The 14,436-nt window shown below is 39.7% G+C and overlaps 1 protein-coding gene across 2 annotated transcripts in view; it reads right to left on the bottom strand.

Moving 5' to 3' along the window:
• Positions 1-14,436, bottom strand: part of LOC140459710 (disintegrin and metalloproteinase domain-containing protein 9-like) — a 127,850-nt gene that overhangs the window by 43,969 nt on the left and 69,445 nt on the right. For both annotated transcript variants that reach the window (XM_072554146.1, XM_072554147.1), the window contains exons 7-13: positions 11,003-11,068; positions 10,835-10,903; positions 5,787-5,956; positions 4,608-4,689; positions 2,713-2,843; positions 2,344-2,515; positions 228-320 (exon numbers count right to left, since the gene is read on the bottom strand). In XM_072554146.1, coding sequence (XP_072410247.1) covers positions 228-320; positions 2,344-2,515; positions 2,713-2,843; positions 4,608-4,689; positions 5,787-5,956; positions 10,835-10,903; positions 11,003-11,068 — 783 coding nt within the window. The remainder of the gene's footprint in view (positions 1-227; positions 321-2,343; positions 2,516-2,712; positions 2,844-4,607; positions 4,690-5,786; positions 5,957-10,834; positions 10,904-11,002; positions 11,069-14,436) is intronic.

Raw genomic sequence — 14,436 nt, 5'->3', positions numbered from 1 at the left:
CAATATAATCTTCAGTCAGACAGGAAGTGATTCCATCAATTTCATCATCCTTTGCATGCTGCTAAGTCATACTCTTTACATTTGCAGCAAACCAAATGTCAAATTATTATGCTGATATCATATTTGCTTTGCCTATCATACTAATTTACTCTGACTTGAAACATTTCTCATAATCTTTTGCCTTGTCAAATGGAATACAATTAGTCACACTGATCAGTTATGCCTACCTTACATTTTTTGCAACAAATGCCAAAAGCACATTGTGCTCCATACTTGAGTTTACAGGTTGAGGCCTCACAACAAGGATCATTTTCACATTCCTGAAAAATACAAGAAAAACCTCAATACACCATGAGCAACACAATTCAGCAAAAATAACACAAGATTACCAGCAGCTTTTATCCTCTTTGCTTTCATGTGACACCTCTTTGTGAGCCAAAAGATGAAACCCAGAAAATTCTGCCCCACTATTCTAAATTGTGCACAAGTGTTTTCCAACTGTTTGGGAATAGATAAATAGGAAGATTAAAATGGTACAGGAAATCATTTCCAAAGACCACAATTCCACCTGTTCCAAGTCTGCATTTAGCCAGAAGTGCTAAATTCCGGGAAAAGTCAGTGGAGAAAGCCTGATGTAATTCTTCATCCTGCCACTATGTGGCATGCTACACAAGCAAATCAAGGTCACAAGACTAAAGCGGAACCTTTTGTGAGCTTTCCTCACTGTTGGATAATTGTGATGCAACCCGAGAGCACCCATTCTCCACCCATTCTTCCTAAAGCTCAGCTTCGACCTCAGTGAAAGAACTCACAGTTGACAGATTCCAACTTTTACACTGTGCTTGTACAATTTTAAACAAATAACCTTATTTTTATCTATCATTTCCAAAATATTATCTGATGAAATAATGTCAAGTGCATTTGAATAGTTACAGTGCAGGAATAATGGGTCTCTATTTGTTTGAATCCCAACCAATATTCATGCCAAGAATCATTTGAGCAGCACAAGATTTATTTTGGCAGACTCATAAGTCTGTGAGAAATTAATGTATAACACAAAGAGAGTGTGATTAAAACAGTCTTCCTAAAAACATAAGCAGCAGTAACCTGGAACAGATATGGACTAGAATAGGCTGCTCCTAACTAAAGTACTAGAAAAGTAAAGGAGAAGCAGGAAAGGCTATCATTTCAACAAAAATAATTAGTGTAAAGAAAAATACTCCAGTAATATTTTGACCTTCCTGATATCACACTGCTGTTGCCAAGTGGCACAAGTAGAATCAAGAAGACATTATGACACAGTCCAGTGGGACTCTAATGAAAAAGGAGTCTGCCAGACATTGTGTAGGTGGATCAGGGTGAATGACCTCCCAGGTCCCTTAAACTGGACAATGAAACTCAAAACTGTGTAGACTTAACAGACTTCCTGACTGATGTACAATCTGGAATTTAACTTGGACATGTTTTATGATGATTTGGAGACGCCGGTGTTGGACTGGGGTGTACAAAGTTAAAAATCACACAACACCAGGTTATAATCCAACAGGTTTATTTGGAAGCACTAGCTTTCGGAGCGCTGCTCCTTCATCAGGTGGTTGTCATCTGAAATTAAAGGGTTATTGGAAAAAGCAGAAAGCCATACTTTTACTGAATAGTGAAACAAAATTAAAGGTCCAAATAGACTACTTTTGAGACTACTTCCTATGGTCTTATGATTTCCTCAGCTTCAGATATTTGCTTACTCTTCCCTTACAGAAAGGCTACAAGTCTTTCTACCTCAGTTACTTCCAAGGCAAAGGATCCCTAGATTCAGTAATATTTGGTCCAAGAACATAGGCTCAGTATCTCAAGTTTTGCTTAACTTCTGTATTTTTTTAACCATGGTAAGATGCTGTTTCAGAATTGCATTTTCCTCCATTCACCAGCTGGAAGTTACCCACAGCAATATTAAAATGTACATAACAGAACCATCCTAGACTCCATCACAGATCTGGTGGCTATCTTCAGTTCGTAGACAAGACTGGAACAGGTGGCTTCAGTGTCCTTCATACTGTGTAACTAAGTAACTGGTCATGGACACCAACAATTGGTAAGCTACAAAGACTAGGCCAAACCCAGGAAGCACACACATAAGTTGAAGCACTGGAAAACTGCCTTAGATACCATATCACAACCAGGATTCACCCTTTCAGGGAATGAGTGACAAGGATAAGGAAAAGCAAAACTATTGAAGAAGTATTACTGGGGCTAGAAGAAATTGACACATGATAGATTGATCAGCATTAGGTTGAACAAGATACACCAGCATATTCAGGGATAAATAGTTGTCAATTTAGAACTGACCTTTGGTGATCCACAGTCACATTCCTCCCCCATATCCACCAGCTTGTTGCCACAGAATGGAGGGCTATATTCTTCTTCAGGTGTAGGAATGTTTAAAAGGCAAGAGCCCCCTCGATTTAAGATCATAGCTTCAAAGTCATCAGCACTGCAGCTGCTGAAGTTCGTCGCACCTCTGTATCAGGATTATAAACCAAGGGAATCAGATCATTAAAGCAAATCAAACTGAGAAATCTCTGAAGATCATTTTGAGGTCAATTTTGAGCACATCATGCACAGTTTTCTGTATGGTATGAGGTAAGTAATGCATTGATATCATGAACACAGAGGGCACGGTGCACTAAACAGAGGTATTTCTGAACCATGACTTACGTGGCTCCAGCATTCATAATGCATGCTTCTGCTTCACAGTTACAGTTCCGGTCATTATCGTGGTTCATTCCCAAGTTATGGCCCAGCTCATGAGCGACAATGGATGCAAAATAAAGAATGTTCTGTGAAAACTAGAAAAAAAAACAGATTAAAAAACATGCATATAAAGATCCAAAATTCATAACCACGGATATCTCCACCATCCTGAATACAGAGAACAAACTGTATAGCTTCACCACACTAAGACATTAAACATCCTTAAGAAGTTTCTCAGTTCCTCACAACCTACAACTTCCAAAATAGATTAAATCACTTGATTGGCACCTCTGCCACCAAAGCAATGTGCTCTGCCACTGAGACACCATACTGTACTGTCTACAGAATACAGCAACTAGTCATTCTTAGTCCTACAATATCTTCTAGCCCATACTCCATATAACCCAGAAAAGCAATTGCAGTAACGCTCTGGTAACATCAAAACTTCCATGATTTCCTCTAAATCCCTCAGTGTCTTAACATGAAAACATTGCCAATGCACCACTAAATTGCTTGGAGATCCCTGCTCAACATTCCCTTACTGACTGGAGAGGTTTAAGCCAACCCACCACCCATTTTCCCAGGTTCATCAAACCAGGTAATCAATGGCCTGCTTACTCACTTAGTAAATAAAAATAAAAACACTACTTTTATTTTCAAGGGAAACATGGAAACTGTTAAGAGCTTCGAAAGGTTTTATGGTTTTCAACATGGTAAGCATGACTGTGGTTTGGCAGGCTCCCTGTAATAAGAGCTTGAGCAGAACTGTGGCCTCTGCTCATCCGAAGAGTGAGCAAATCAGTGACAAAAATAAGTAATTGCCCAACTAGAAAATAGCATGTGATTTCATTCATGAGTTTGTACTCAAAGAGTCACAGAGGGTGTAGAATCTCTGAACTTCTAATTTTACCCATTGCATCTTTCTGACTAAAGCAGGTAACACACTCAGATACAAGGCAGCCAGAGGAGGAGAGAAAAGAGAAATTGGAAGTGCGATATAAATAAAGCAAATTCCCTGAAAGAACAGTGGAGTAATTTGGAACATAGTGCATGAGGTTACTTTTACTCCTCTTAAAGAAAACAGACACATTCCATCGCACGAAGCTGTGCAATTAGTTGGAACTATCATTTCAATTAATTTAAATGCTGAAGGCAAGTGTGGTAGAAAATGACTTATCATCTGATATGGTTTGAAACAATGCATGCGATCTAATGGAATCAGGGAACAGATCACGGATTTATTAATAAAGGATAAAGTGAGTGAGAATTTGGATAAATGTGGGGAGCTCATAATCAATGAGCTGAGAATTTTGTACAATATGGCGATCTGAAATCGAGCTCTCACAGAGAAGTGTGGATTTGAATTCTGTTTCAATACAGTTGTCTTTTGGAGTATGACCATGAGTACTGAACTGTTGGATAGCTGCCACTCATTTCCTGAAACAAGAGATACTTCAATACACCATGCATTATACTTGGATAAAATTAACACACATGATTTTGTTTAACTGTGTAAACCAGAAATTTGTTTTTTTGGATGGGATATTAACACAGAATTCCATGAAACAAAAAAAAACCAGACCCACAGGCAAGAACTTCACTATTCTAAGAGTTGGTGATTTGCCGTGCATTCACAGTACAGCACTTCTATGTCTACAGCCACCATTCACTTGACAGAATTCCCAAACTCAGCTCCCAAATGGAGCAGGGAAAGATACTCCAAAACTGAGAAAAGGGTAAAAGACTGTTTTGCCAGAATGCAGTTTCAGCACTATGTCGGAGAAGGAGTAATTCCCTCTCCCACCCACAAAATTTTGCTTCATAGTTCATTTATTTCTTTAAAAAAAATGATTCCATACCACATTGATTCCTCCACTGTGGCTCCTTGAACAAATAGTGCTCACAAAGGCCATTCCTGCAGTCTCACCAAATCCCTTCTTCCTGAAAAATGGAGAAGTAACTCAATCAACAAAAACAAGTTTTTTTTTTAATGGATATCATTTCCTCCCCACTGACATCAAGCATATGCTTTTTCAGTAAAAATTGTCATGTTAATGACAACAATCAAATAATCGTTCAGAAGGCATTGATTTACTCTATGGGTTAATTCATTTAACATAGTGAAACACATTACTAGTTATGAAGCAGATTTTGCGACAAACCAACTGATTTGTGTATGTAGCTTGCAGACCCACAGCTGACAAACTGCAGGGCAGCATTGCAACATTGTATATAACACAGCATAAAGTGTCCTCAAAGATGAATTCTCTTAAAGTCAAGGGACACATGCAATAAAAATCTGCCTGAACGCATTCTTTGAATCGTTGCAAGAAATAATATTTAGGGTGCACCTACCATCCAAAGGGATGGCCATTTAGAATTGAGATGAGGAGAAATGTCTTCATTCAAACGGTTGTGTGAATCTTGGGAAACTGTCTACTGCAGAGAGCTGTGGATGCTCAGATATCAAGTCTTTTCAAAATAGAGAAAGACAGATTTTTAGATATTTAAGGGAGTCAAGAATATGCGAACAGTGGGAAGGTAGCAGATGAAGAACGATCTTATTGAATCGTGGAGCAGGATTAAGGTGCCAATGACCTTCTCCTGTTTTTATTTCCAAATAACTGGAGAAGTATGTGGTTGCTTTTTAAAATACATGGAAAAGGAAAAGTGGAAAAATCGAGCTGTATTTTCAGAAGGAGAACTCCTGAACTTGACTAAATGGACAAACGGCTTCTCCTGTTGATGAATTAAGAAACAAACTTGGTTTTAAAATAACTTTTTCCAACTGCAAATGTTGAATAATTTCCTTTCCCACAACAACTTCATCTTCTTTCCCAGGACCTTAGCAAATTAACAATCAGGATTTGGTCATAATGAGATGACATGAAATAAATCACTGAAGAGGACAGAAAACCTAATGAGATTTCTCCACATCTTTGGAAAATATCAAAGTGAGCCTCCTTCAGAAAAGTTAGCTTTCATTATACAACGCCTCACATTTCAAGCATTCTCCACTGAGACACCAAAAAACTCACAGAATTAAATGTGCAGTGTCATGCCTGCGACGAGGCAATAAGTCCCTCTCTCGCCATTGTACAAAACGCCCCAACACTTCACCTGCTCCTCCTTCGATGCTGATTTGATTCTTCCTTGACCATATTTCCAAACCAACCAGAACAATACGGATGTTCATGGAACTGTACATCTGAGGAGGGAGAAATGCAGTTCACTTGTGACTATAGCTCCAATTTATTTCTTGTTGAATGGCCAAAAGTTCAATTTAATCAAAACACTGGCAATGTACTCAATGGCAAAGAAAGAATTCCATATGATTCCACAATTATATATATTTTCCTTATCTTCTCATGGGAGTTTTCCAATGTCAAAGGCAGACCACAACAACAGGAAGGAGTAATCATCACAGTGCCAGGAACGCGGATGACTGATTGAGTTGAGTATGTACATGGTCCATGTGTCTGCGTGACTTTAGCCCAGATGCTCCGATTTCATCCCACAGGTGAGGTGAGGCGGACTGGCCATGATAAATTGTCCTGTAGTATCCAGGGATGTGCAGGCTAGATGGATTAGCCAAGGGAAATTCAGTTATGGAGATGGGGAGGTTGGGGGGGGGGGGGGGAGGGTCTGGGTGAGATGCTCTTTGGGTGGTCAATGTGGACTCAATGGGCCAAATGGCCTTCTTCCACAGTGTAGTGATCCTATCATCTTTTGAGGGAAAAAAAAATGAACGATTTACATTTTTGATGTGTCAGGCCACAGAGAACACAAACTTGTTTCAACAAGTGCCCATTCATGATGAAATCTTGCTGAATTTCACTTGTTAAGAAACTACAATCACCATTTCAACAACCTGAGAAACATACCAAGCAGCATCAGCAAAGGCAAAAAATCTTCATCTTCACTGGCTCAAAATCCTGAAATTTCCTCATAGCACTGTGGGAATGCATATATTACAAGGATAAGAGTGTTATGGGAGGCAGACAGGAAAATAGAGTTGAGGACACAATCAGATCAGCTACGATCTTATTGAATGGTAAAGCATGGTTGAGGCTCCAAATGGTCTACTCCTGCTCTTAAATCTGATATTCCTCCATCCTATGTTCTGAAATAGGTTTTAATGGTTCCACAAATGACATCAACTGCAAGACAATAACCACCGAAAATGGCCACATCCCACAAACAAATGGAGAAAATGAATCAACATCATGAATTTTCAATTTGTGAATATTAAGGTGTGCTCCAAATTTGGTGCACCTCCATTTTTTGCAGCATTTGTTGCTGTAGGGACTATTTTTCTCAAATAAGCAGAAGGCTAAGAGGAGACTCAATAGATATTTAGAGCTAGGGAAGTGATTGCTGGGCCTGTTGCTGAGATATTTATATCATCAATAGTCACAGATGAGGTGCCAGAAGACTGGAGGTGGCTAATGTGGTACTATTATTTAAGAAGGGTGGTAAGGAAAAGTTAGGGAACGATAGACCAGTGAGCCAGTCATCAGTTGTGGGCAAGTTGTTGGAGGGGATCCTGAGGAACAGGATATACATGTACTTGGAAAGGCAAGGACTGATTTGGGATAGGCAACATGGTTTTGTCCATGGGAAACCAGGTCCAACAAACTTGATAATGTTTTTTGAAGTAGTAACAAAGAGGATTGATGAGGGCAGAGTGGTGGTCGTGATCTATATGGACTTCAGTAAGGCATTCGACAAGGTTCCCCATGGTCGACTGGTTAACAAGGTTAGACCTCATGGAATACAGGGAGGATTAGCCATTTGGATACAGTACTGGCTCAAAGGTAGAAGACAGAGGGTGGTGGTAGAGAGTTGCCTTTCGGACTCGAGGCCTATGACCAGTGGTGTGCCACAAGAATCGGTGCTGGGTCCACTGCTTTTTGTCATTTATATAAATGATTTGGATATGAACATAGGAGGTATAGTAAGTTTGCAGATGACACCAAAATTGGAGGTGTAGTGGACAGCGAAGAGGGTTCCCTCAGATTACAACTGGATCTGGACCAGATGGGCCAATGAACTGAGAAGTGGCAGATGGAGTTTAATTCAAATAAATGCGAGATGCTGCATTTTGGGAAAGCAAATCTTAGCAGGACTTATACACTTAATGGTAGGTTCCTAGGGAGTGTTGCTGAACAAAGAGACCTTGGAGTGCAGGTTCATAGCTCCTTGAAAGTGGAGTCGCAGGTAGATAGGATAGTGATGATGATGTTTGGTATGCTTTCCTTTATTGGTCAGAGTACAGGAGTAGGGGCAGCGTTTTTATGCAGAGTGTGGTGCATGTATGGAATGAGCTGCCAGAGGAAGTGGTGGAGGATGGTACAATTACAAGATTTAAAAGGCATTTGGATGGCTATATGAATAAGAAGGGTTTAGAAGCATATAGGCTAAGTGCAGCCAAATGGAACTAGATTAGCTTAGGAGATTTGATCACATGGACGAGTTGGACCAAAGAGTCTGTTTCCGTGCTGTACATCTCTATGACTCCGATATCATGAGGAGATCTATACAGAGTGGATAGGGAAAACTGTTCCGTCTCATAAATGGATTAAGAACCAGGCAGCACATATTTGAAATGATTTGCAAAAAAGCCACATGCAGGATGAGACAATTTATTTCAACACTGCAAGAGGTTTGGAATGCAGCATGCATTCTTAGAAGTGTGGTGGAGGCAGTTTAAATTCAAACATTCAAAAGGGTATTGGATGATTGCTTCTAATTGAACAAGAGTTTCAGAGTAAACCCAAGGAATTGGGTTTAAAAACTCAGAGTTGGTGCAAATGATGAGCTGAAATGGCTCTTTCTGCACAATTCTGGAATTCTGAGATATTTTGCAGAATTGCACAATGCAAAGGTGAAGCCATTGCATTAGACAGGTTGATGTTATTTCTCAGAAAAACCCTACAAGTCTAACAAAGGTATCCACATACTGAAAATTCTGTATTTCACATTCCTGACTTTGTATATGCTGAGTGGTGGAGGAAGAACATTCATTTTTCAGAAGCATCACCAGTTAACAAAAGCAATTGTCCTGGAAGCCTCTAATGTTCGATTGTTGTGCTGTTGCTATCAGCAGCTTGTCAACCACAAACTGTAAAATCTGGCAGTGTGGCCATCTTATTACAGCAATAGTGTGAGTGAAGTAATAAACTGATTGATGGAGACAGGGAGAGGCTGGATTCGGTGCAGCAGGAAATATGGCTTTTAGCAGAGATTTTCTTCCCTCCCAGAGATGCTGGGGTACAGTTACATGAAAGCAAATTCCTGTTGCAAAGGAAATTCTCTTCCTCATCAATTGTCAACCAGAACTGTAGAGAACAAGTTGCCAGGTATGGATGGAGAAGGCATGAGACGTAGTCACCCTATTGGTTACTACAATAACCAAATTCACTTTCAGAACTGAGGCACCGCTACTTGATTAACCCTGGAATGCTAATTCTAAAACGATACAAGCACTGTGCTCAGTCACCTTGTGTGCCTTGGACAGGACAGAAATGTCTCAACAGAAAGAAAAGGCCGAATAGAGGGTCTGACCTCCAGCCATCCAGTAGAAATGGTTCATCAAATCAGAAAGCACGAGCTGCCATGCAGTCTGGATATACCTTGATGTTATCTCTCATTATGACAACTACTGAATCCTTGGGACTAGTTGTCAACCTTGTACCAAAAGCTCAGCCTTGGTCAGAGGTCCCTGACGGACTGAGAGTTGCTGCACAGCAGAGCCAGACTCAAGATGCAAGAACTCACTGACTATTAAATATAGGTCTAGTAAATATTAAATGAACCGCAATAAACACCTAATCTTTTTTACCTTTTCTGATGGCACATACGACTAAGAGATTATCCAGAATAGAAAAACATTTAAAAATCATGTCTGGGTATGCAAAACAATTGTTCAGTGAAATTTTCTGTGCAAACTATTCCTTTGCTGATGGCAATGCTATAATTAAGATGAATAAAAAATTGGTTTGCTGATCAGATGTTGTTTGTATAAGACTGGAAGGAAGTGGAGAGATGTCAAGTGTGGGTGCTGTGAACCATTCAAATCAAGTGCTCCATTAGTTGTTGTAGCAAAGCTCTGTTTCCAGTTATCTGTTTGCTCATCCCTACACTATAGAGACAGTCATTAAGCACTGACATGAGGAAGATTTCTTTCACTTGGAGGGGAGCGAATATCTTACTCTCTAACTTGGAGTGCTTTGGAAGCTCAGTAATTTATAGTGTGTTCAAGATGGGTTTCTAGATTCAAATGATATCAAGGGACATGGGAGATAGCTCAGGAAAATAGCATTGATGCAGATGATCAGCCATAATCTTGAACAGCACAGCAGGCTTCAGGGGCTGCTCCTATGTTCCTATGAGATAGTCTGCAGTACACAGTCAGCTACCCAAAGCTGTTGGTTGCAAATATTTTTAAGATTTGAAAGCTTCATATCCTGCTCCTCAGAGAAAAGCAGGCACTTTATTCTGGTTCGATGCAACACAGTTGGAAAATTAATGACTGTTCCCACACACTGTCTTCGCTTTGTTTGCCCTTGGTTTGCACCAGCCTTGTTCTAAACCTTCACACAGTGGAATTCGGGAAACTCTCCCGTTAAGAGAGCAAATGCAATACCAAACGCTCCTTAATAATTCAGAATCTAGTGCGCATTAACTCAAAACATGTCCAACTTAATTCAAGTCAAAAATTGAATACAAGTGGGATGCTAATTCAGACTAAAATCACTGCAAGCTTTCAAACTCTTCCAAACCAAGGAAAGGCAAGGTCTAATAATGATGGAAGATTGTTCAGTATTTAGTAGAATTTCTTCAGGTCCTTGTAGAATTGCCCTGTTACAATTTAAAACCTGTATACACAGAAACTATGAAAAGTGAATTTCTTGTTCTTCACTGCCCAGTGGTGTTGCTTGGCCTATGAAGATAGCCAGGCTGCGAGAAGTCTCCAAACTGGGAGACTTGGGACAAGATACACGAGCATTACAAGCCTGAAGTCAAGAAAAGGCAACAGTAATTTTCCACGTAGCATGAAGTGAAATTGTGGAAATGCACTTACTCCATCAAGGTAATTAGCAAGCTGAACCATCTGTTCCCTCACAGCAGTCTCATTCTTGGTCATATCATACTGGAACACATTAAAAAAAAATAAAATTTCAGGGGAGCAATTACACGTTTACAGACACCTCATTTCATTTTGGTTACAGAAAGCAGCTTTCATACTTACCAGGTCCTTATCGACAACCAAAAAGAGCTCAACATATCGAGTCTGGGGCAATATGGCCCGTTTGTTCTGTGAACACAAGGTAAAAACTTGTAAACCTTCTGTGACAGTTGAAGATCTATTTTTCCCAGGTGCAAACACACAGTGTAGATAAGAATAAACAGTCTGGATTATGACCGTTGGTTGCCATCATTACCCATGCTATTGTACTTAAATCACTTTAGCTTTAAGAATAATAAGTAGATCATTTCATATGCCTGTAATTTTATTGGTTTTAAATGTCAACCCTAGATATTCACTCACTTCATTTTAAAACAAATCTACTCACTTCTATGATAACAGAAGTGACATTAGAAAATCATAAGACAAACAGTAATTTTGAAGAATCACATTTGTTCTGCAACAACTCCGATAACCTTTGCCACCATATTGTACTTGGTAAATATGTGACATAATTGATCTCTGCCTTCACTCTGAGTGGTGCATTTGGCATGATTTGGGATGAGTGCAGGTTGATTTCCAGTTCTTCCACTTTTTAATGAAAGCTCTTGGCTTGGCTATGGTCAGAATCCTATTTGGTGTGAAAGAACCATGTGAATCTGGAATCTCCCAGTTCATAATAATGAGTGAGCTCCAGGGACTGCAACAGATATTTTATGCTCCAGAATAAACAGACCAGGTGCAACAGTGCAGCTTTCAAGCTATCCCAGAAGTGTTTTGGTTGGATACACAGACCACCCAATACATGCTGAAAGGTACAATTAAATTTATTCCAAAATCAAAACCGTCCACAGAGCCAACAATGCATTTGAAATATTTTGGTTCTTTTAGCATCAACGGTTGGACATTGTCCTGCAATGTGGAGGGAAAATGATTAGTCACAATATGAACTTCATTCTTTGAATTTTTGTGATCTCTGGGGAGGCAGTGCAGGTTTGGAAACTTTTAAATTGGCAAACCTTGTGATTTTCATCCATTTACATAATTAGGTGGAAAGTTTTCAAGTAATGCTTATCAAAGTGCTGCCCATCCCACTATTGGTGTCAGCTGTGGCTCAGGTTTCAGACTGAGCATGGAGTCAGAAAATCATCTGAAGACTTCACAAAAGGGAGGCAATGGCTTAGTGGCAATATTGCGAGACAATTAATCCAGAAATTCAGCTGATTGCCTGGGGATCCAGGTTTAAATCTATGCTGGCAATTTAATTCAATTTAAAAAACTGTAATTAAGATTCTACTGACAACCAGGAAACCATTGTTGATTGTTGGAAAAACCCACCTGGCTCACTAATGTCTGTCAGGATCTGCCATCCTCATCTGGTCTGAACAACATGTGACTCCAGACCCACAGCTTTGTGCCTTCTGAAAAGGCCAAGTGAATCACTCAGTTGTATCAGTTACTCCAAAATCTCAAAGAAATGAAACCAAATGGACCATCTTGGCACCAGAAAAAACAACAGAAAGAGCCCTATCCACCCTGAAAAGTCCTCAATACTAATATCTGGGGGGGGGCTTGTCCAAGGAACATTTGTTCAGACCGCAGGATTCTTGTTACATACACTCACAGCATGTTTATTACTTGCAATGCGAGGGTCTCAACCTTAAAGGGACATTGGTTGCCTTTGCCCAGAAAGTCTGTCTTTTGGCGGTTAAAATCATATTTTTATACACAAATCCGCATCAATTATACTTCGGTTTCTTCCTATTGACCAATTACATAATGATTTTTAAACCTTGGTAATAGATCAATCACATTGTGTTTTGAGTACGTGGCACTTACCATCAGATCATTTCCCTCAAACTTTTGCGACACAGTTTGAATGTGGTTTACTTTCCTGTTGTGTCACTGAATTGGGACAAGTTGCGGTAAGCTAGCTTGGCTGTATGTTTGCTTAAGTGGAACCAGGTCTGATTAACCCTACGTTGTCTGAGTGTTTAGCTGCATGTTTACTGTCCCCACTTTAGAATACCTGAAGTGACCTACTTTTATGTTCTGGCTCAGTTTTTGAATTCTTCCGCAGGCTCATGCCAAAACTGGAAGATGTGTTTCACAGACCAGTCTGACAGTCATACTCACAGAATCATACCTGACAATGTCCCAGACACCAACATTACCACTGCTGGATGTAGAAACTTAGAATCCCTACTGTGAGGAAACAGGCTATTTGGCCCACTAAGTCCACACCGACCCCCCAAAGAGCACTCACACAAAATTCTGCTGCAAGTTTTACTATAAGTAATAACTGATAGCACAATAAAAGCACACTGAAAATCTCTTCAACCTCTGAGTATTGCAACAGCCTGCTCAAATCATCCGAAGGATGTTTAATGCTGAAGTTTTTTTAAGAAATAGACTTCAGGTTCTTTTGCGTATGAATTGAGCAGGTTGTTCCAAATCTCAGAAGTTGAAGAGCTGGATAGAGTAACAAAGGCTGCAGGACTGGGGCCAACTCAGGAAAACAGTGAAACATGCTGTACTTATGTGCATTTAAAGGAAGGAGAAGTTGATTTTCTCATTATATCCTGTTCCTATATGAACTCTTCAACTCAGTGATATTTTCAGTGTGCTTTTATTACACTATCACTTGTAAAATTTACAGCAGAATTTTGTGTGAAACTTAGGACTCATACAAGAAGAATGCTGGGAGTTGAAATGTTTACTCTACACATAGTACTATGTAAGTAAAAACACATCACAAATATGATTTGACTTCAAAACGCAGAACATATTTTAGACAAATGATGACGTTCCCTGAAAGTTCTGTTTCTATATTTTAGGTTATGCCCGTAATCCCCTTAATATTTTCAACACTCAATAAAATTGCACCTCAACTTGTTAAATCCAGGGAATACTGTACAACCCAAATTTTTCTCAGGTGCCCTCTGATTTAACACTCAGAAGTTCAGTGAACATAAAATCTGAATTATTATCAAGGTTCATTTAGATGGCCATTTTATGCGTAAATATGCAGATCATGACTGGATTCTGGATTAGTGGTGCTGGAAGAGCACAGCAGTTCAGGCAGCATCCAAGGAGCTTTGAAATCGACGTTTCGGGCAAAAGCCACCTGCCCAAAACGTCGATTTCGAAGCTCCTTGGATGCTGCCTGAACTGCTGTGCTCTTCCAGCACCACTAATCCAGAATCTGGTTTCCAGCATCTGCAGTCATTGTTTTTACCTTTTAGATCATGACTGGATTCAAGCATTTGAAAGTGATTTGGCAGTTGCAAACGTGAAACCATTCCAGACCTCACTTTATGCAGTTATCAAGAACAGCATCCAGTGAAGTAAAACAATGATATATAACATCAGGAGTCTCGCATCTCGATTATTATCATCCTTCATTCCAGCCAGATTCCACTTTCCCTCAAATTTCCTCAGAGGTGATGAAGTTAACTCAGACTGCAGAAAAGAAATTGGAAGTGCAGGGAGGAATA

Source organism: Chiloscyllium punctatum, chromosome 35 (assembly GCF_047496795.1).
Source record: "Chiloscyllium punctatum isolate Juve2018m chromosome 35, sChiPun1.3, whole genome shotgun sequence".
In the NCBI taxonomy this organism is placed as follows: Eukaryota; Metazoa; Chordata; class Chondrichthyes; order Orectolobiformes; family Hemiscylliidae; genus Chiloscyllium; species Chiloscyllium punctatum.
The sequence above is the reverse complement of the archived record's forward strand: the minus strand, read 5'-3'. Positions and strand labels throughout refer to the sequence as shown.